At 44.1% G+C, this 22501-nt stretch overlaps 1 protein-coding gene across 3 annotated transcripts in view; it reads right to left on the bottom strand.

Annotated features, from left to right (window-relative positions):
* The window catches only part of MAMLD1 (mastermind like domain containing 1), a 274819-nt gene that overhangs the window by 27918 nt on the left and 224400 nt on the right, over positions 1–22501 (bottom strand). For 2 of the 3 annotated variants that reach the window (XM_054839059.1, XM_054839058.1), the window contains one exon: positions 4652–6361. In XM_054839059.1, coding sequence (XP_054695034.1) covers positions 4652–6241 — 1590 coding nt within the window. In that variant the 5' untranslated portion in view covers positions 6242–6361. The remainder of the gene's footprint in view (positions 1–4651; positions 6362–22501) is intronic. The other variant, XM_054839060.1, reaches the window with a different exon arrangement.

Here is a 22501-nt window from a genome sequence, read left to right as displayed (position 1 = left end):
AACAGTCACGGTGCGCTGCCTTTTCACTGGTAGAAATAACTTCACGTTACATAGGACACTCAGGAATCAGTCTGTGGTATTAACATTTCTGTTTATATTAATAAAAGCTGTATTTTTTATGCCATTATATTTATATAACCTTTGACATCTAAGCTCTGGGTCAGTTTGCTCTTTATAACAGTGCATTTCTTCTTCAGTTTTGTTTCTATATTTAGAGAACTCATGCTCAGAAACAAGATTTTTTGTTTAATTTTTTCCCCCTAGTATATTTAATCTAGCTCAGGGGTTTTGGTGTTTCTCTGCAACCTATAATTTACTCTGCCAACTCAGATACTGTATTGCTGCTTTTACCACAGTTAAAGAAACACTGTCAAGTCCTTTTCGAAGGTTTTTTTGGTCTTCAGCATGTTCTTCACTAGCTCATATGCAGTCCACGTGTAGTCAAATATAGCCATTTTTACTGCAAATAACTACAAATAATATTATTTTTCTCTCTGTCTCTTCTCCTATCATTTTTCCCCTGCCATCATTTTTGGCAATGGAGCTGAAACAAATATACCCTTCACTGACAATCCAGTATACAACTATCTGGATGTCAGCAGGAATGTGGAGAGCTCTAAGAATAGCATGTTTGGTTCTTACAGCGCAAGTGGAGCTCAGAAACGCACAGCATGTCCCATTCATACAATGGCTATTTATTAGCTACGTCCCCCCCCCGACAAAACAACCTTTTAAGTTGTGTTTTGATTTTCAACATTTTATACACAGAGCAGTGGGCAATACTGCCCTCCTCCTCGAGACGCTCAAATTTTAACTCGGACAAACTGGGGCTTGGAAAATTAATGGCCACCCAAAGGGTTTCTGTTATTCCAGCCTGACTTAAACTGCAAAGACCGCCGGCTCATTTTCCTGCCTTCGGGGGAACCCTCCTTTCCACTCCCAAAGACCTGTGTCTGATCTTATATCGGCAGCAGTAAAAGAAGAGCTCTTCTGGAAGCGGTGATGGTGTATCAGCATTGCTGAAGGCAGAATTGGGCCCAATCTATCTGACATGCCAGAAGAGGAGATCTGCAAGTACAAACTATATTTAGACATGAAAATCAGGGAGATGCCCAACTATTCAACCTGCCTGGGCAAATGCAGCTTTTCACGCGCCCAGAAACAGCCAGTAAAGTCAAGTGGCTAAGCTTAAGCCCACGTGTGATAGTTTTGCAGACTATCTTTGACTCCCTGGCATTTACTACCATCTTTATATTGCGGATTTATGAGTCCAGACCTTTGAGTATAATTTCACTCAGCAAGCATCAGTCCTACATGAGTAAAATGAAAACCTGCACGTACCCACAAGAGCAATGTTAGCACCGCCAGGCTTCGCAATATCGCACAATGCAAACTGTCAGTGCCTCAATCAATATCCATCAATGCTCAACAATAAAGACATGCTGCTTCAGATGGGAAAAGATTAGCCCTTATCAGATTTACCAGTTGTCCAAGCAATACAGGATCTGGGATGCAGACTGATTACGCTTAAGAGATATATCATTAAGTAGAAAAATGGTAGAGCTGTGAGGCGCCGCTAGTAACCCAGTTTTTGGAACGTGGAGTCTTTGCTTTAATACACATTAAACCAACAGCAAACAGCTCGCTCTGGGTCCGTATCCCGGCCGCTGCTCCCTTCCCCGTGTTGCTCTGCCTGCTACAAGGATCAAATTTCATGGTTTATTGTTCTTCCTCCAACTGGCCACCATCCACATTCTTCTTCTGTACAAAGCTGCACCTCTTGCTCAAAAGAAAAAGAGTACTATGCCTTCTTTTTATAAATTTTAGTCACATTTACAAACACACATGCAGAGTAAGGGGATGACTTTTAAACACTACGCAACATTCCAGGGAATGTTGTTATTTTTCTTTGAGCAAATTTCTGTCAATGAGGCTAAAAAAGGCAATTTTCCACCAGAAGGTTGCTAATTTTTGAAGATGCAGAAGATGTCTCCCCTGTCTTCTGAATCTAACATTTTGCCTTTTAATGAAACAACTGCTTGAAAAGTCCTATTCATCACCTGCCTCAGGAGAGAATTGGCACCGAGATTCTGCAAAGCTCAAATTCATCTCCGGGTACACGGCTGGAAAATCAAACCCACAGTCACTGGGGCCACTTCGCTATAATGGAGTAAAATTGGTACGCAGCAGGTCGGGTCCAAGATTTCAGTGTCAATGTCTCAATGTAAATAAGAAATCTACTGCAGACAAGTAACAGATCTACATGCTAGATTCAAAGAAACGTAACAAGTATCCCAGAATTTTAAGGTTTTTCTACCTAGAATATTTTTCATTTTTCTTTTAATTCAGCACTCAGGAGCCATTTTCTTCTATGTGATTTTCAGTAAAGTTATCAAAACCTAACACAACGTTCCACTCCTGAACATCCACCATCTTTTTTCGGCAGCTCAACAGACTGTAAAACTGAAGCACCGTCATCTGCTGTGTAATTATTGTAATAAGTCTTACTTGTAAAATGAGGGAGGCACCATAAGCTTACTTAACTAGTCTGAAAATGTAAAATGCTCATCACCTGTAATCATTTGTCTTAACTGTCCTTGATCTTTACTGATAGCCGCCAAATTATAACAACTCTCTCTGATGTTGAGAATCAGCTAAAAATGCAGCACAGGCAGAGCGCTGGCAAGGTTGCTGGAAGAGGGGCTATTCTGGCCCATTAAAGAGACTCACTGCAGGAATTTTTCTCTTTTTTTTTTTTGGCTAATCAATGATGTAGAGGGTTCAGAGGTGTAAGACAAAGATGCAAAGCAGGGAAAACTAGTGCAGAGAAAACCTCAGGAATCCAACAGGGACCTGGCAATTCCCACACACCCAGCAGGGGAGCCAGGAAAAAAAAAATGCTCAAAGCTTATGGACATAGGATCAAAAGTGATCATGTTACTGCAGTTAACAGCTTACCAGCCATCGTCCGAGATGCAGTAAAACACCGTGAATGTATTCTTCACCCACTCTGCCTTCAGAGTAAAACATCTGATGGGCAGTAATTCATGGAGCTGCAGCAACTTTCAACCATACATCCATCCATACTCCAGATCCCAAGCTAGCAAGACCCTCTACTTTGTGTTTAATTTGGGTCCCTCTGAACAAAACCAGGGTCCTCACGTGCTTAAAGCAACATAATTGCTTCAGGCCTTTGTTGAATTAGGGGCCTTATATCGATAACCCTTTAAAGTGAACTATATACGCCATATCGTTACGTGTTACATATTTGGATAAGCAAATTCAGCAAGTCACCAGTCCTTCCCAGCTGTCTTGTTTTAACCTGCTCTATCGAAACAAGGGAGCACGCAGTGTGTACAACTTAGAAAGGCGTGCGTTGATCCTAAAGTGGCACAGTGGAAATGCACCTCACTGATTTACCACTAAGAAGCTGATATTTAGTAACTATCCCCTGATTTCTCATTGCTATCACAGGACAAGGTTACACCAAGTCACCTACACAGAAGAAATCCAAGAACCGGTCACTTAGCAGGGAAGAAGAGCAAATAAACCCAGGCTCCAGAGCGTATTCCCCAACTAAGCACCGGGCTGCCGAGCGGATCCCAGCAGCGCTTCAGAGATCAGCCTCTGGTTTGCTGGGTGAGAAATGTTTCAGTCTGTCACGAGGAGCTGATGTGCACCCATGTGCACAGCTAAGCGGCTTGAAGGATTCTGCTTCCCAAGTGCTGGTTCAGCCTAACAAGGTACTTGGCTTTGGTGGTGAGGTTCAACCTGTTTCCTACTAGTCTTCCAAAGAAGAATACATCTATTTATTCCTCACACCCAGGATGCTCTCACACTGAGTCCCCAAGCCGTCCTTGCTCTGAAGTCCCCATTCACACTAAATCTTTCTTATCTGGCGTAGTAGCAGATAGTGCTTCCCACTGCTCCTTGTGTCGCAGGGAGAAGGTTGCTGGAGAGAAATCAGGGCTGTGTCTCCCTCCTGCCAGCTGCATTTTTGCGTTTACCAGCTGGGACGGTATCAGATCAACAAAGGGTGGGGAATGGCCCTCATCCAGAGCAGGGCATTGCCTCTGGCAAATGCTGGTAACAGGTATTTCGAGTCTGTGTCTTTGCTGTTCTGGAGCTGCACTGTTTGACCTGCTGTCCGTGCAGGAGTCGTATTTTAGCTTCCTTTCTCACCCCACCTGATTTTTTTCTAGCCTCAGAAGCATAACACAGAGATGAATTTGTTGAAGGGCACTAACAAAAAAAAATCTATAAATCTATTCCCACTAAAAAGATGATAGGAAACATATTATGGGAGCATCTCTACAGCTTGCAATATAAGCTAAACAGGAATATCACCTATACACGTAAAAATAATTTATTTTAGTGGCATGAAATGTGTTTTTCTTAATAGCATAAAGTTCTCCACTGGGCTAGAAGAGACAATGCATGGTGGAATTACAGTACATTTCAATTGAAGAAATAAATAAAGTTCCTTCTGATAACACCAGGATGTTGTTACTGCCTTGTCCTTGTATACACTGCGTGCACACCCCAGAAGTTTAGCGACGTCGCATTTGAAACGCAAAGGAAAGTAAAAATAAGAAAAGAAATGACTCAATATTTTCACATAAGCCCTGTAAGACAGAAGAGACGTTCTCACCTGTCTGCTTTGAGATGGCAGCGTGGCAGGCTGCATGTGTCTCTGCATCCGATGTGGCTGCATGAGCTGTCGAAACTGCTGCTGGAGAAACTGGCTGTTGTTAGCCTGCTGGGACTGCTGCGTGGCTGGAGACTGCTGCTGCTGCTGCTGCTGCTGCTGGAGATAGTGCATGAGAGACTGCTGCCCTTGTCCTGCTGTCAGAGGTGACATCTTTTGAGTAGCTGACTCTGAGGCAAAGTGAGACAGTGGTTTGGTGTTATTGAAAGAAAACTGGTCTTGGCTAACAGGGCTCTCATTCACCAGAGCTGGCTGTAAGCTACTGGATGGCTGCTGCATAATTATGTTCATATTTTTGGACTGGTTTGTAGTCATTGATTTAAAAAGCGAGCTCTGCATACTTGTGGGGTTGCTGGTGGGAGTGATGTTAGAGATTAATGTACCTTGAGGACTGAAGGGCTGCTGATGCAGAGCCGGGCTTGACAGCTTTTCTGGCCTGTACGGTGGAGAAGGTCCAGTATTTGTGGAGGCCATGCTGGCAACCAAGTTGTTCTGTGGACTTTTAATGTTGTTGGCTGGCAAGCTGGCTGCTGTCAGGGTGGGCAGCATGGAGCTCTGCGGGCTGAAGGGCTGCTGGTTCAGAGCCGGGCTGGAGAGCTTCTCAGACCCGTAAGGAGGAGAGGGGCCATTGGATGGGGTGCTGCTGGAAGTCATGCTTGAAAGCAGAGTGTTTTGAGGACTCTGAATGTTGTTTCCTGGTAAATTATTAGCAGGCATGCCAGACACCATAACATTTTGAGGACTGAAAGGTTGATGGTGTGGGGATGATCCTGCCCTGTAAGGCGGAGAGAGACCAGGAGGAGACATAGTTGGCCAGCTGGGAGCCTGTACTTGTTGCTTGGTGGTAGACACCTGCTTGCTAGCTGCCAGCTGCTTTAGCTGCTGAGCGTGCCAGTTGGAGCCAGGTATGTTGGGTAAGGGTACCGGCAGCATAGACGGTGGCTGGTTCTTGCTCTGAGCTGCTGTAGAGATGGGCGATGCAGCAGGTTTGTTTGAGGGAGGAACTTGGAAGTTAGCTCCAGCAGATGATGGTCTCATCTGAGGAGATCCTCCACTGGTTGGATTGCAGCCGGGAGAAAAATCTTTGTTAGCAACATGGTTCTCCAGGTGGGAATTCTGTGGGGACGACTTTGGAGTGGTACTTAGGCTTGGTTGAGAATGACTCAGCCCAAGTGGCTCTTCAGCCTTGCTGCACAAAATCTTCTCCAGATCCAGGTCATTGGGAGAAGGATCAGGCATTTTTGTCAGCTCTTCCAATAGATCTTGCAGCTCTTGGTCCACAGACTGTAAGCTGTTTCCTTTCTCATCATAGTGGACAATGTTATTGGTTTGCCCTCCTATTGACCCCTTCTGATTTATTTCTGTGTTGGGTGGCACTGAAAACGGGGAACCGATGCCACCGCCATTCATGTGATTGTTTTCGAGGAGCACTGAGTGACCTGCGACTCCCAGGGAAGAAGCGCTGTGACCGGTGGAGAACGGGGAGCTTTGCATTTCTGGACACGCCACATTGGGATTGGCACCTTGGCCCATGGCAAGGTTTACGTCATCAAGACAAAGTCTTTTACTGTCATTTGGGAAAATGACATCAGGCACGCCACTGGAGGCAGGAGAGCTATCATCTTCCAGTTTTCTTTTAATGGATCCCTGTAACTGGGAAAATAAAAAAGAAAGAAGAAAGGATCTGTTATTGACCTTTTTCTAACATGCTGTGAAGCTCCATACTGTAACACTGGGTTGGAGATAAAGAAAATTAAATCATACAATTAAAAAACCAATCATGTGAGACAAATTAAATCAGGATTTAAGTGGGTACAACTTCACTGAAATCAAAAGACTTACAGTCAGACAAGGGCTACATCTCACATGTTGGCCTTAAAACAGATGTGAAAGCTATAAAAAAACTGTCTGTCATGTGAACTGTAATACAAGTTTTTTAAATAGTTTCTGGTACCATTTCAATTAAGACATTATACTCCCTGAATAACAAACATGCCAACATTTTTATGGTAACATTTTTTAGGTCTAAACAATGGCAGATCTGAATGAAACCCTGGACTGAATTTAGTGACCTTCTGCCAGTGATGTGGATTAAATTCAGACCTGAGACAACTAAATTGTTTTACATTCTTTATAGGCAGAACATCTGAAATAACTGGCATACTTTCTAAACAAAACAAAACAAAACAAATTCTCAACTATCTATCTAAACAGACTTTCGAGCTTCCTCATCACAGATGTTTTAGATTTCAGAAACCCGTAAATAACAGCTAAACCTCTTAATTTTTGTTTATTCTTCTAAGTCTGAGGCAGTATGGGCTTTGTTCTTTTGAAGGATTGCAACTCATTCATAAAAACCAAAGTGTTTTCAAAATACAATTACATAAATATCTTGATCTACAAGAAATGGTGGAGTTGTAAATCCACAAATCTTAGGGGAAAAAAACCTGCCTTATGCGTATAAAGAAAATGAAACTGAAAACAACGCTTCTAATACTAATTCAGAGCGATATGGCAATCTCTTCCAAATGTAATCATCTGTGGCTTTCAATTTTAACAAGCATGACCTGTATGACATAGGATTAATCAGACATTAACATTGCTGCTCCAAGTTAAGGGAACTAAGCTTTTTGTCCTTGTTTATCAATAGAGGGAGGAGCTCTTAGAGAAGTATCTAATCAGCAATGGGAAAACCATAGAAAGTCACTGTTCCTCTAAGCCGGCTCACAGTAAAGCCTCTCCCAGCCCTGGCTTAGAATTGCAAGTGCTGCCAGTCATCTAGTACCATGAAAAAGTCACATCTAATAACAGCTCATATCACCAGAAAAGCCCCACCACCTAACCCTGGTGCAACCAGATCCACTCTAGGGCTGTGGTGGGTATGACTAACTTCTAAATTTTACACTGATTATTAACAAACTCACAGTTTTGCCTAAGAATCATGACGCAATGGCCAGCAACTTTGGTGCTCTCAGACAACGGCGTCACAGGATGATCACCGTCGGGTGTGCGGAGGCTGCAGGGCACAAGGTGGGCACACCTCGTACAGCTCCTTCTGCTACGTGCACATGAAGGTCGCTGTGCAAATGGCCAATGTCCACCCCTAAATTCAGCCTACGTTCAGGCAATCGACCACAAATGTGCATTGTTCCGACCTGGGAACACAGTTCCTCTGTGGCTCACTCAGCTGGACTCACATGAGTGCTCGATCATTTATTTTTAAATTGGTCGGTAGAGAGAAGATTTCAGACTTGTACCTACAGTTGCTTAGGCTATAGATGCAGTTTAGGATTAGTATCAGACGTTGCCATGCTAATATCCAGCTTACACAGACTTTTGAAGGAGAGTGAGAGGATACAAGTTAATTGTACACGATCATCACGGCAGATGGAAAAGCAGGTCTGCATACTACGGAGAGCTGCTGATCAGGTCGTAGGAGGAGCTCACCTACCCTCCATCAACAGACACAGCAGTTGTGAATGGCATTGTGGCAGAGACCTTCTTACATGGGTATTTCCCCCCACCCTCTAAGAGTTATCCCCTACTACAGCAATCAGTGCTTCTCCCTCGTGCCCTCCACTTGCATGCTTTAACATGGGTTGCACTCAGAAACCACTGGCAAGTGAGAACCGACACTGAACGGGAAGAGTTGCTCTCAGTGCCCCATTCACTGGTTACCTGACTGCCCTCTTCAGCCAGCAGTGCTACACCTGGTTTGAATCATTGCTCAGGGAGAGACCTTTACATCACAGCCAGAGACAGCTGAAGCATCGGCGATTTGATTATTCTTCTGGGCTGATGAGGCCAAAATTTGCTTAGCTTTAGGAAATGGAACAAGGCCTAAATCTTCTCCCAAGTGTTGGTCTAATGATGGATGAAATTGTTTTCCTTCATTTTCTTTGCTAAAGCTAAGCCAGAGTTGCATGTTTCAACAGATGTTGCCCTGTGTAGGCTGAAACATGTTGGTAGAGCATAACTACATATATTTAAACCCATCTTTACAGGGGCTTCACACATCCAAAATAAACACAGTGTGTTCCCAAGTTGCACCCTGGGAACCTTCAGGCAGGAAGTGGTGGGGGATCTCCCACACTTGGCCAGCTGACACGCTGGCATGCGTGGCCTTGCCAGTGCTTCTTTTGCCATAGGACATTCCTATGCTCTGAGTTACTGGGGAAAAATTTGGGCTTTCTAAACACTTTAAAAAATAGGTTTTTTAACTGTTGCACTGGGGAGTAAATGTGATGGGAAAACAAAACTCCATTTCCCCAAGACTATTACTAGATGTAAACAGATAAAATAAGGCCATAGCTTTCAGATGGCATGGGCATTCCAAAACTGGGACAGGATTTTTAAATAGGATGCTGTTGCTCAGCCCTCATGAGAAGCCTGGCTGTAAGAGAGGCAGTGAAATTAGCTGGGCGTTATGTTCTCCTGAAAAGCAAAACTCCTGTTTCCCAGGTGAATATTTGCACAAGGACCATACAAATCCAGAAGACAAATTTCCCCCAGTGCAGGCAGGTGTAACTCCACACAGTTGAGTAGCATTGCTTTTGCTTAAGATAGATTTGACTAGAGCCCCAAATTTGAGAGAGAAAGACACCATCCTTAAAGCAACTAACAACATCATAGAATAATTTTGGTTAGAAAGGAGGTCTGGGTATCATCAGCCCTCTGCTTTGAGTACATCACAAGTGAAAAAAATAGACCACAGTATTTCACCAGGCACTTAAGCATGAAGGATCAACTCCAGACAGAAATCCTTCGTGGGCTAGCCGAGAGGTTTGCTTCAGTATTGCCCACTGAAACACGCGCGGCCGTCGCTCCTGTGCAGCACGCTCTGTGCTGGTGCTGTCTGTCAGGAGCCAACGTTTTTCTCCCAGTGACTGCTCTCCGGGAAGGTGCCACTGTGGCACCTTGGCCACTGCAGGGGACAGTAATACAGTTTCACGTTACAGGGATGCTGGCTGGCTCAGACGTGCTAAGAGCAATGGTGGCAGGAGATCATCACCCAGGCACTACGATCACCAGGAGCTCGTGACCTAACTCATTCAAGAAGCTGCTTGTTGCAGATCATTCATCCAGTACTCTGTATCAAGACCATCTCTTTAAGACCTATCTATCCTTTTCTAGACTCTTCCCTTGCTAATAACATTTTTACTGCCCATTTCCTTTGTCTGGCCCTGGATTCCCCAGGAAGGAACTCTTTCTCCCCTTCTTCAAGAGGGCTTACGCTATTTGAAAAAATCAACAGAAATAACAAGAGCACCAAAATACATTCTTCCCCTTTCTCTGCTGATTAGTATATTGGGCAGCTCTGTTTCAAACTGAATACCTTACAAATGAGTAGAAATATTTGAACATCTAAACACACACACACACACTTAAGCTGACTGGAGGTTGTATATGGCTAAGTATGGGAAAGCTTCATTCCTATGTGCAAACAAGGACAAAGCAGACAAGCAACAAATGGGCTCTTGTGACCTTGTCAAAATTCATTAAAATGCATTAGCATGCACAGGCTACCTTCTGTTTGGGAACACCTGGGAAACAAAGGCAGGCCCTCCGATTTGGGGAATATCCGATTAGGAGGTCTGCACTATCCCAGCTTTGCTCTCAGAAGTGAGCGTGCCATGATCCCAGCACTGCTGTCCTCTCAAAACCAACAGGTTGTCTGTCTGTCTGGGAAAGACCCAAGTTACAACCGAGTAGCGCTGCTAGCTCGCAATGGCAGTACAACAAGAATAAATAATAATTGTTTACCCTGCTCCGTCCAAGGAAGTTATACAGCTGTGGTTACAAACATCTCATTTGTCACACACTACCTCTTCGCCCAGAACTGATGCCCTACATGTGGGCAGAGTGCTGCGCAGGCCTCTCCTGTGCAAGGAAGAAAAGTCGGCCTCAGCGAGCGAAACCAGTCCTCGGCTGCACGCTCTCCTAGACTGAGCTCTCTGAAGTTGCCCGCTCGGGTCACTTTTGGCATCAGGCACTTTCCAAACTCGGGAGGTGGTGCTGGCCTTGAGTAACCGGCTATTGCTCAACGAAGGGAGAAAGGAAGGCTGGAAGTGGCAAAAACCGAAGCAGAGAGATGTAATTGTTAATAAATATACACTGTGGTGGTTCCATTGGATTTTAGTAACCAACGGAATGGGCATCTCCAGACTGGCTCCCTGCCTCACTGTCACTCAGCCTTCCTCCTTTCTGTACCGCATCGGCTGTGCTGAGCTGCCATGCAAACTCTCCACGTGAGCAGCTGCCCCATGGCCCTGCTGCCAGCCCTGTTAATTCTCCACCCGTCACTTGCTCCTTTGCCTGCACGGTGTCTGGGAGGAACAAGCCACCGCGGCCTGCTCGGGAGAGCCTCGTTCCTCCAGCCTTGCAATGATCCCTTCCGCCAGAAAGCAGCCAAATCTAACCAGAGACTCCTATTTTGGTCAATGTAATGCAGAAACGAGAGAGAGGAAAAACGTTAGGTGAGGTATTTCTGTGCCTCTTCCTGGCTTCTGCAGCCTGTCAGACATTCAAGTCTTGATTTACAGCAACCGCAGGGTGCTGATTATTGATCTGCAACCACCCCACCCCACTCACTGCCATTGAGAGATCCAACCTACAGCAGCGATTCCCACACCTACGCAGCTTCTTCAAGCGAAGAACCGAGCCCGATGGGACGCTGACACTTTGAACCGATGTCTGTAGAGCCTGTGCTGCGTTCTCCTTCGGTAGCTAGTCTGCCTCCCCCATCTCCAGGGTGCACCATCATTGCTGGAGACTCTCTTGATTTATTAGCTTGAAATCTATGGATCCATGACTGGGGTATCCAGAATGGGAGTCAGATAACCTGCTTTCACTGGGAATCTCAAGACCCTTGTAACTCTTGGGAAATCCTAAGTGTTGGCTTTTCTGTTTGTTTCATTGAAGAAAGGAGAGAAATGATGGTAAAAGGAGACGGGGCAGGGGGGGAAAATTTCAGTCTCATCACAGATACCGGGATTTGCTAGTGTTGTGGCAGCTTTGCACAAAGCGTTTCAGAGCAAGACACCGGTGCCTCAGAAACCTGGGGAATCCAGGTCACCAACAGGCTGCTAAGATCTGGCATATCTGAGTTACTCTGACAGAGAGAGCACGTTTAATCTTTGGTGGAAGGGCTGAGCAACGCAGCAGCCCGAGATGAGTAGAAGTCTTTTTTCCAGTATTTTTTCCAAGGTATACTGCAAACTGTTTTTTCCCTCTGCAAAGCATAAAACCTGAGTCTAAGGTTTGCCCAACTGAGCTGACCAGAGAATCTATCACTCCCTGTCTCTTTCAAACACGAGACACTGCCAAAACTGGAAGTATGTATTTGCCAGAGGCAAACTGTTTGCAGCACTCAGCGATCAAGACTTCAGTCTCTGTGGCTTCAACAAGCTTCAGCGAGAGCTATCTGCCCATCAGCCCCGAATGTTTCTATCTGTTCTGACAAAAACAGTCATGTAATGAGAAAATGAAACTGGCAATTTTCCATATAAAACAAGAAAACGTCACATTTTTTCCTCCTGTGCCTTAAATACACAATTTGGAAAGGTTTGTGCTCTCTATTGCTCATTTATCCACACTCCGGATAGATTTAATGTCCTATTAATCTTTAAGGACAGTTCATAAAAAAGAGGTGAGAATTTGAGCGCGTCTGAAGGCCGGAAAGTGGATCTGATATAATATTACTTTTTAAATGGCAGCAGTTACTTGCAGCCCTGCTTGAAGCCTCAGACGTGCTGCTTTCGGTAGCAGGCTGGCTTGCACATGAGCGACAAAACCGACATGGGATCTTTGCCCGTGAGCATTTAACTGCAGCAGGACCTGGCACTGCATTAAGTGCATTTAGCACATCCGCAAGTTTCCATTCCTGCACGCTGGCTGCAGTTTGGTAACAGAAACTCACGTTATATATTTGAATCCAAGAAAAAATGCCTCCTGCTGAGTAGCCAAAGCAGTCCATGACTACGAGGAACATAAACTGGGCTTTATCAAAGTCACATCTCGGGCTACAAGGAGAACTCAAGGAGGCTCACGCAATTAAAACTACCATTTGCTTACTCCATACTAAGATTAAACATAAGCTAAAATCACATTCTTCCTACTGCTTTAGGCCGTTCAACCCTTCTGATTTCAAGCGATTTCAGCATGGATGGACATAAAGTTGTCATTTCACATTGTCAGGAAAGAGATCGCATTGTGATTCCAAGCTACCAGAGATGTGTTTCACTTTGCTTGAAAACAAGAATACCCCAGCCCCTCAGCTAAGGAGTACCAGAGTAAAGGCAGCTTTGGGGACTGTTGGGTATTTGTAGGCTGGAAAGGTGGCAGATCCATTTGTAATGAGGTGTGGTAGTGGAGAAAGGATTATGAATAGGGAAAATTCACGGGGTGGATTTCCTTCTATTCATCATGTTCATGGAAACAGGCAACTGGAAGGGAGGATGTAGGAAGAGGAACAGGGGATGTAAGCAGTCATTTTAACCATGAAAGGAATAATTGGTTATTAGCTAGCTTGTATGCACTATGTGGATTATTTTTACCTGGAACTACAGCTTCTCTCAATTTATAATTTACAATGGCAATAGGAAATCTGCCATCTTTAAAACAAGCATATTAACATAGATTGGAAGTTGCTACTTAGGCTACGCACATGTAAAACACCTCCTAAACACCGCTGCTACATTTGTAGAATTTGATCTCCCAACGGTACAACACACATCAGTTGACTTGACGGGACTGTGCTGTGATCCTTTGCCCCATCACTGTCACCACTCATTGTGATCTTCTCCAGTTATTGCCTCAGTAAATCAGGAACCTCAAGCTGTGCTAAAAGAGCAAACTAGGTGTGTGCTTTCCCTTAATAAAGGTGGCAACGCTCCCTGTTGTGAGTGCAAAACCACAGGAACCAGCAGGGCAGTTGCTCCCATGCCTGCGTGCATCGCCTGGATCTGGGCTGACACACACCCCTCGTGCGCGTCGCCAGCGCCCACGACGAGAGGTTTTGCTTGCTCCAGAGTTACAATCCGTTCCCTTTCCCTGTTACATTTCTGCAGTACAACAGGTCTCTTGTGTGACTGTTGGATGTATGTGAACTTTTATGTGGTGAACTACCTGGCGCTTTCTTTCGTCTACGTGGCTTTCTTCCCCGAGTCGCCGTGCGGCGTAGGAAGCAATCCTGGCTGCAAATACTCAGAACTGCACTGTTTAGCTGGTAAGCACAAAAATCCAAAACATCATGACTGTAGAAAACCGGAAAGATGTGATCTTACAATAAGCATAAACCACAGAAACTAACAGGAAATTCAACCTGGATTACCAAAAGCCTAAGGTATTAGGTTTTTTCCCACTAAATCTTAACCAAAAAATTAAAGGGAAGGAAATAGTACAAATATGATTCTCTTATACCGATTTGTGTGAATGCAGTGACTTTCGTAATGACAGAAATATCTGTCAATCCGTATCCTGCTTTAAACAGGAACATCTTTCAGGCTACACAGCAGCAAGTTTGTGAAAAAGGTTTTTTTGATTACCCTTGTGTAAAATTACAGGTAACATCACTAATGTCTGTGTGAAGATATCAATGTAGGATCAGGTCCAAGGAGAAAAAAAGCAGCCAAGAATATATCTATTTTTCCATCCCACACCAGCCGGCCGCGTGCAAGATGCCAAGTAACATTCACCGTAAAGAAAAGAAAAAAGAAAAAAAACCCTGAACCAGTAGCTTTGCTGCTTTTCAGGTCAGACAGAATTACCAATCTCATTTAGAAGGCACCAGCAGAGATCTGCCCTATCAAAACAAATGTTCAGAGCCCTCCCATCTTGTCTTTCCTTAGCAATTCATCTGCTCTTGGTATTAACGGCACTGTTAAAATGGAAATTCTTCCAGGAGAAAAATTGCTGTTGACAAATGGATCTGGAGGAACAGGACTACTGCTTGCTCCTGTGTTGTGCTGCTAGCAGGAGATCTCTGTACAGATGCCTCTTAATTAGTCATCTGAAGACTTACAGCAATCACGTCACGCATATTGTTTGGCTGTAACTTCCACATTCCATTTAATGACAAGTGTTATTAACTAGACAGCTGAAGACAGAACAAGTTCTCTGCCGCTTGGTTTTTAAGCTGTAGTACAAGAGCATTTCTTTCATATCTGGCTGTAAATCAAGATCAATCTTAGACTCAACGCCTTTGCATCAGTATTACCTCATCTTACCTCAGTTTTAATACCAGCAGTATTGTTTTATATCTTTTTTTATAGTCCATTAATTTCAAAGTCCTATGGAACACTTTGCAGTAATTTTGTAGACTACATTAATTTCTCATGGCAATAGCTAGGCTGGAGGATTGCAGATCCTCTCCACTGAGCAAAAAGTGATGGTTTTGCTACTTGGGCCCACCGGGATTTGAAAGATCCTTTTCTCTGTTCTTCTCCAGCCCCTAACACTGGCGCAGTTACGCAATGAACACAAGTTAAGAGGAGCTAAGTAGAAGAAACAGGCTGTATTTGTTCCTAAATAACGAGGGAAGTTTACCATTTACTAGATAACCAGATAAAACCCAGTCTGACACTTTTTTGCTGCTACAGATTGGATTATGTTGTAAAATCCCGGAAGACTTACTCCTGCGGTTTTATCCAACTACAGGTTCCATTTTGTCAAAAGGCACGGTTGGGGAATTAAGAGCCTGGAGGCAAAGCCTTCAATTAGGTCAAACCTGGGGCCAAAAAGCTCTCAAATTCTCAGAACAATAAGAAACAATGGGATTTCAGTCTGGGGGGGGAAGGCGGTTTTGTTTCAACAGCTGAAGTACTTGCACTTACTCCCACAAAGAAAAACAGCTCCAACCTCACCGGTGTGGCCGCACCGATGCGGAGTGCCCTCCTGCTCACTTTTGGTGTTGGCAAGCAATGCATTGCTGCACCCAGAGCCCTTCTCCAGGCTTGGCGGGGGATGAAACACTTAAAAGAACAGTTTAAAGATTCTCCTAAGTGGTATCAGAAACTGGAGCACACGTCTAAGAAGGACTGAACAGACGGGCAAGGGAAGGGAACGTCCTGAACGGCTCCTCTCCTACACACTCCTCCAGGGCCTTTGTTAGCCTCCTGGGTGTTCCTCTGTCTTTCAAGAAATGAAACAATAAACAGGATATTGATTAATACAGAACCATAAAACCAAGCCTCAGTTAGAGTAAAAAAAAAAATCATGAATCTATTGAGTCCCTTACTGAACCTGGGTGTAGGGAGAAGTCTTTATACAGCCAGAAGCAGAAATGTTTTGGAAAGCAGAAGAGTCTGGTAGCGGGTATTTAATTTGTTTCTGACTACTTCACTTTATCCTACCACTTTCATCTTTACCTACACAGCAGCTCCACTATTCTCAGTGTGCATTAACTGGAATAGGAGCACGGTTCATTGGCACCATGATATTTGTAGCCTTCCTTCCTCCCAGACCAGTACGCAGCTCTGGCTCCTACAACACAGATACTCTTTGAAGACTATCTGTTACTTATCCAGAGACCTTTAAAGAGATTCTGCAAAACAGCGGTACTAAACCCCCAAAACCAGGCACAGACCATCGCCCCACCCCTGAAGCCCTCATCCTGCATAAAGCCATTGAAATCCTGGCCTCAATGAAACAAATATTTTCAGACACTGACTTCAGCAGGGATGGGATTTCACTCTTTGCACTTTCATTATTATCAACTAAAGGAGTGAACTAAAAATACACACTATTTGGAGAAATTCTCTCCAGCAGAAAACACAAGGCTTAAGTCACTCAGTTTTTAACCAGAGAACCTCTCCACTTGCTATAGATACCACTTCCCCTCTGTCCTAGAAGCAATGTTAATCACACATTCATCACTGCAAATTGACAACATAAATGCTGACTTGTGCAAACAATGTTAGAGAAAATGGTGTTCTTGCTGCAGAAGTGAATTACACAGCCTTTCAAGCTTTCTACACTTCTCAGTTTTATGTAAACTCTAATTTCTAAGCCTTTGTTCTGCCTTTAAAGGTCACACAGTTGAAAGCTATGAAGCATAGCATGTGTTCTCACTGATATTAAAATACTGTTTACTAAATCATGCATATAAATGTAAAGAAGAAACTGTTTGCAACCTACTGCGTTAATAAGAGATGATTTATCAGACAACACGTTTCCAAGTATCAACATGTGGAATGTAAAAATCTGATCTTAATCACGCAACGTGATGATTTTTTTGTTGTTTTTTGAAGTAAAGTCTCCACATTGCCATGCAATCACACTAACTTCTGATGACACCATATTTGACTGATTAAACTCTTAATCTTGCCAATGCTTAACTTCAGGAATACAAGCGGTCTTTTTAGATTCGAGCATATGATTGCACATTTGCAAGATCAGGATTTCATTTGCATATTCAAATTGCAAAACTGCATCTTCCCTTTGTCTGTGTAAGGCCAACTACAGCGCTCCAAATGCTAAACAACCACCGTAGAGTTGGACAGTATTTTTAGCATCTCTATGGTGCACTTCTATCTTTAGCTGCTGTGTTCACAAACAATCCCACAGGACAGTGCATAGCTAACATAGCTCGGGCTCTTCACCACAGTCAATTTTTCTCCCAAAACATGGTGAAAGCAGACTATACAACAAGCCAGCTCAGGACCCGCCAAGGTTTCCTCAGATGCAGCATCTTGAGCGGAGCAGAACTATATCAAAGTACTAAAACATTAAAATATGAGAGCATTCTGCTCTGGAGAGGGGATGGAGGTTGCCGTGACTTCCTCCGGGGAAAATACAGCTCTACACTCCGAGTTTGCACTGTGTGCATAAATCAAGGAGGACAGTGAAGGATTTCTGCATGTTGTTTCCTAGCAGGATGTGCCCATGGGTTCATGGCAAATTTCTGGTCAAAGCTTAACCCTGCAAGAGAAATTAATAATTGAACTTGCCAAATCATCCCAATTTCTAAATCCAACTGCATCTTGTTTTTACAGAGAGGCATCTTAAACCAGTGAGCCATTTTATTAGACTCATGCTCATGTAACAAAAACATGTGTTAGCTCTGGAGTGCCAAGTATCATCCTGGAGGGTTACCAATCCCTGTTACAGATTTTGTAGCCAGACTGCAGTTATCTGTCATAACAGAGGAGGTAGTTTTGAATACACAGAACGAAGCATGCTGCTCGGTTCGGGAATACTTTACGTGGTCCTGGTCTCTTTGTAAAACTCTAGGAAGGACACGTATTGCAGAAGGAAAAAAGTAGCTTCAAACTGACTCCTGATGGAGCGGGACTATCTCGCAGAAGCCTCCTGGATGGCTGGGGCATGGCCCCAAGCTTGGTCCTGCATTCCCTAGAGGAACTTTTGAAAATGGCTGCAAGCACCATCAGTTCCAACACACAACCATAGCAGCTGGGTCAAGTCTGCGTGCGTAGGAAACGTTTGTAGAGTCATCTGTATGAGGCGTTTCAAAACTTCAAGTTTACCACAAAGAGAGAAAAAACTCATCATGGAAATGGCAGTATTAATCAGATGATTGACCTTTGAAGCTTCAAATCTGAAATGCTTTCCACACCGAGCTGGAGTTGCATATGGAGACAATAGCCTCTGATATCTTGATTTACAGAGGAAGTACTGATGGAATCCCATACATCCTGTTAATGGTGAAGGGAAGGGAATTATGTAAAGCAACTATTTTTTTTCATTAAGTGCCTTAGCTGAGGTTTGCAGATGAGCCTAGACACTTGGCTCCAATTTAATTTCAAGGGGACAAGATAATCTGAAACCCCTTAGAAAACCTTAGACCTTGTGAGTGCCTCACAAACGGGCTCCTCATTTCCCCATTCACACTTACCTTCTCTCCCATTACTAAGGGCTGCTACCAAACACTCAGTTATTAAAATTCTTTAAACGATCATGGGGCTGTGTTCATTAGCTTCCTCTACCTGAGCACAGGTATGGCTGTATGTTTGGGAGGTGAGAACTGGGGAAACAGCATCAGGGCAGGAGCGTGTCCCTTGGCTCTGCGGCAGCACCGGAGCAAGGCTGAGATGCACAGGAGGCAGCGGCACGTACTGTGCGCAGGTCTACAGTACATCTGCGGTTTGTCTTCCTTTTTTTTTTGGTTAGTTATTTTTTCCTTTTAAGCATAGCACATGTTCAATCAAGAATATCACAGTTATTCATTTGAAGCAATCACATTACGTAACATGAGCATCAGGTTCAGGGGAAAAGAAAAAAAAACGCAGGTACTTTGTTTTTTTCTGTGCCCTTTCTTATGGGAATTAATTTTCAAATGAGTGGAGGCTTCCCCTCCACCAGGATGCGAGGTTGACAACCTGGGGTATGGTCCTCATCCTACTAAGGGCTCCTCAATTGAAAGCGATGGGTTGCAAGACTTGGCCTTTACTAAGAAACAATGATATTACAGGAAAACTCACTGCATACTTTGAAACATCAACAGTAAATTACCCTTCCATTTTCTAATACAGACACGATGTCTGGACTTCAGCAAACACACTCTTGAAAGGTCAGAACATTTACACTGTATGTACCTAGTTTAGGTTGAAAAAAACCCTGTTGTTGCCTTTTAGTTATGACATTTCAGTTTACCCACAAGAATTACACTACTTCCCCTAAAAGTTTTCAAGCCCAAGAACATGCTTTTCTCCCAGTGTTGGAAAGTGAAGGTAAAACTCTTTTTCTGTATTAACTTATCACAGCCGTCACCGAATCCAGTGACTTATCAAGAATACAGCCACTCCTCCCGGAGGGCTTCAGCCACCAGCAGACGCACGCGTGGGGACGCCCTGTCCGCCTTCGAGGAGAAGGGGCTGGAGGAACCCAACTTGCCCGATAGCAGCCGATGGCGAGTCGCTGCCCCGGAGAGCCACACACGACCATTCGCACCAAACTTTGCAAACCTGAAAGAACTATGAAATCTCCTAAAATACAGAGCTGGAGGGTGGGTAGCTCTTCATTTTTTTCTGAAAGAATGGGAGGAACTTCCTCTTTCAGTTACAGTTACGTGGTCTGGTGAGGATATAACTGCTGTAACGATCAGGAAACAACTGTCATGTTGGATGGCATACAGAGCGTTACTGGGGAGCTGCAAGGACTTTGCAAACTGGGGACAAAAGTTTGGATTTGCTGGAAGTGCTCTGATCTGTCACTGAACACAGCGTTGTGTCCACCTTCAAGTTTCAGGGCGTTAAGGGAACTGAAAGAGCACCGGTTTAACCCTAGCCCAGAGAGGGGAGGTTCACTTCATTTCAACAGCGCTGCTTGGGGTCACTTCATCACTTCAGACCGTATTCCTTCCCTGGGGCTCAGACATCCCGAAGCCAAGGCTGCACTGAGCTAGCTCTGGGACTAATTAGCGCGGGCGAGCACTGTGTTAATGCGACCCACCGCGCTGGGCCGTGCCAGGACCTCAGCAGGACACTGCGTGCGCTGTGCCCAGCTAGTCTCAGCAATCTCAAGCTGAATTGCACCGAAAGAAATTCCCCTCTGCTTATTCACTGCTGGTGAACGGGGGCATCTTAGGCATGGTAATATGATTGTCCTCTCTATTACGAAATGACGGCCCCGCAGGTGGAAGTTGCTGAACTCCAGCTGAGAAGCACTGACTGACTGCAAATGCAATGGAGGTTGAAGCAGGTTAGCGGCTAAAAAGTGGTGGAGGGTAATAATTTTATTTCATATTGGCACAGAGGCTGTTGGGTACTGCTTTGTAGAAGGGAACACGACTTCTTCAGATGGATTAACTTGAGCACTTTCAAGTGCTTACCACTGCTGCAATCCCTCACCTCCATCCTGACCGCTATGCGAAGCTCCTGCCAGTTTAAATTTGGTCCTCGACAGCATTTCCGGCATGCATGACGAGCATTTCACAAGTCTCCCTTTCCCAAGTTCCTAACGGACAGCCAACTTCTCTTCTGAACCAACTTTCCAGCAGAGTCCCTCCTAGTGCCCACCAGCGCCACTGGTACCAGATTGCGACCCAGCCCAGTACACCTCATCCCACCGCGGTGGTTGCTTCGGAGGAAGAGAGCTCCAGTTCTTCAAAACAAACCTACTTCCTATTGAAGTTGCTTGCGGGGACTGCAAAGAAACTGTACCTGGTTTCCTGTGCTTCAGTCACCGCATTTGCCAGACGTGATATAGGAAACGGGCAGGAAACGTCAACCTTACGTATCGCGGCAATTCTTCCCCTTCCCTCCGTGCTACGTCTGAGCAGCACACCAAGACCTGACCTTGCACTTTTTAGCACAGCCTTTCTTACACAAACATCTGAGTCAGATCTGGAGCCAAAAACAAATAAAAAGCCAAACACATTGCCTAATATTTTTTTTTCATGAAAAAGGCAGACGCCCTGTTTCATACCTATTTGTACTCAAATCTAAAACAAACTGTGCATTTTTAACTGTGTGAATTTTGTAAGAACAACAAAAATTTTAAAAATCAACCTATTTTTTACTTCTCCTGCTACCAGTGTAAAGACTGTTAAAGAACTGATATTCCTGGAGCTCTGTACGGACATGAGAGGTGCTGGTGCACAAAAAAGGTGTACTATGATTAAGTACATGAGTTAGGAGGTTTCGGCTGTTCTGTTTCTCCCTCTCCCTTTCACAGTCATCTTAATTTTGCTTCCATTAAAAAATCAGAAAGGCAGAAACCTAACGAAGACCTAGTTCTTCACCTTGCTTCTTTGCACAATCATTTGGACAACAGATGTAAAATAGTACTTTTCTAACCTGGCAGCATTTTATAGTCACTTTGTCCAGGTGTAAATGACAGCATAAGGAATAAGGAAGTAGAATCAGATAAGCATGTATTTCTCTAATAAAACTACCCCTCTTTTCCTCTTAAACACCTGAAATTGAAATGCAATTTTCCTCTTTTGTTTCCCCATTAATTATATATGAACAGGGAAAGATAAATGTCAAGTGTATCTTTAAAGGAAAAATGCACCACAATTTATCAATGCCCTGATAAAAAAAATAAAGATCTCCATCTTCCTGGATGAGTCCTCTCTTTTTACAATAGTTGTCTTACCTTTTTGTATTTTCTATTGACTGTCAAGAAAACATGCCTTATTATATCATTAGAGAATCTACAGGTCCTAATTGATCATCCACTATCTTCCAGATGATGCTTCCATTTGTACTGCTGATCACTGTTGAAAAATCAAGTCAGTATTATATTTGGTCGTGACCAATTAAGAATTAACTCACAAAACTGAACTCAATTTGAAGTATTTTGTGTTAGTACACAATACGCCAAAAATAATGCATGGGAAAAATGGGGTGACATCAGGGTAGATTTTCGATTTCAGGAAGTTTCTTCTCCAGCTGCACGCTGCATGTTCCCTTACATGGTGTTTCCTGATTTTTGCAAGACAAATCTGCTCTGTAACAAGAGACGCTAAGTCAGAAGTGTCAATATGAGTAATTCCCTGAAAATAAACTTTGCTCATTTACGATACAGCGTTTCTAATGTGGGACATGAAACCAAACTGCGGGGAAGGAGCTTGTTGGGCTGCCTGCACGCGAGCTGCACTGATGGCAAAGTGCAATGCCTGATTCCTCAACCCAGCAAAGAAAATGCGATTCCCTGCAAGAACTGCAGCACGAGTTGGTCAGGTGCCATGTCACCACATTTGTTCACCCCGCGGTTGCACAAGATGAGATTTTGCGTGTTGATAAGTGCCTCCTGCTTCCAGGGCAGCACAGGTGCCATGGTGCCCGGCAGGACGGGGCTCTGCTGGGAGGGTGCCTCTGGCTGCTCTTGCAC

The sequence above is a fragment of the Grus americana genome, chromosome 12 (assembly GCF_028858705.1).
Source record: "Grus americana isolate bGruAme1 chromosome 12, bGruAme1.mat, whole genome shotgun sequence".
Classification (NCBI taxonomy): domain Eukaryota; kingdom Metazoa; phylum Chordata; class Aves; order Gruiformes; family Gruidae; genus Grus; species Grus americana.
The sequence above is the reverse complement of the archived record's forward strand: the minus strand, read 5'-3'. Positions and strand labels throughout refer to the sequence as shown.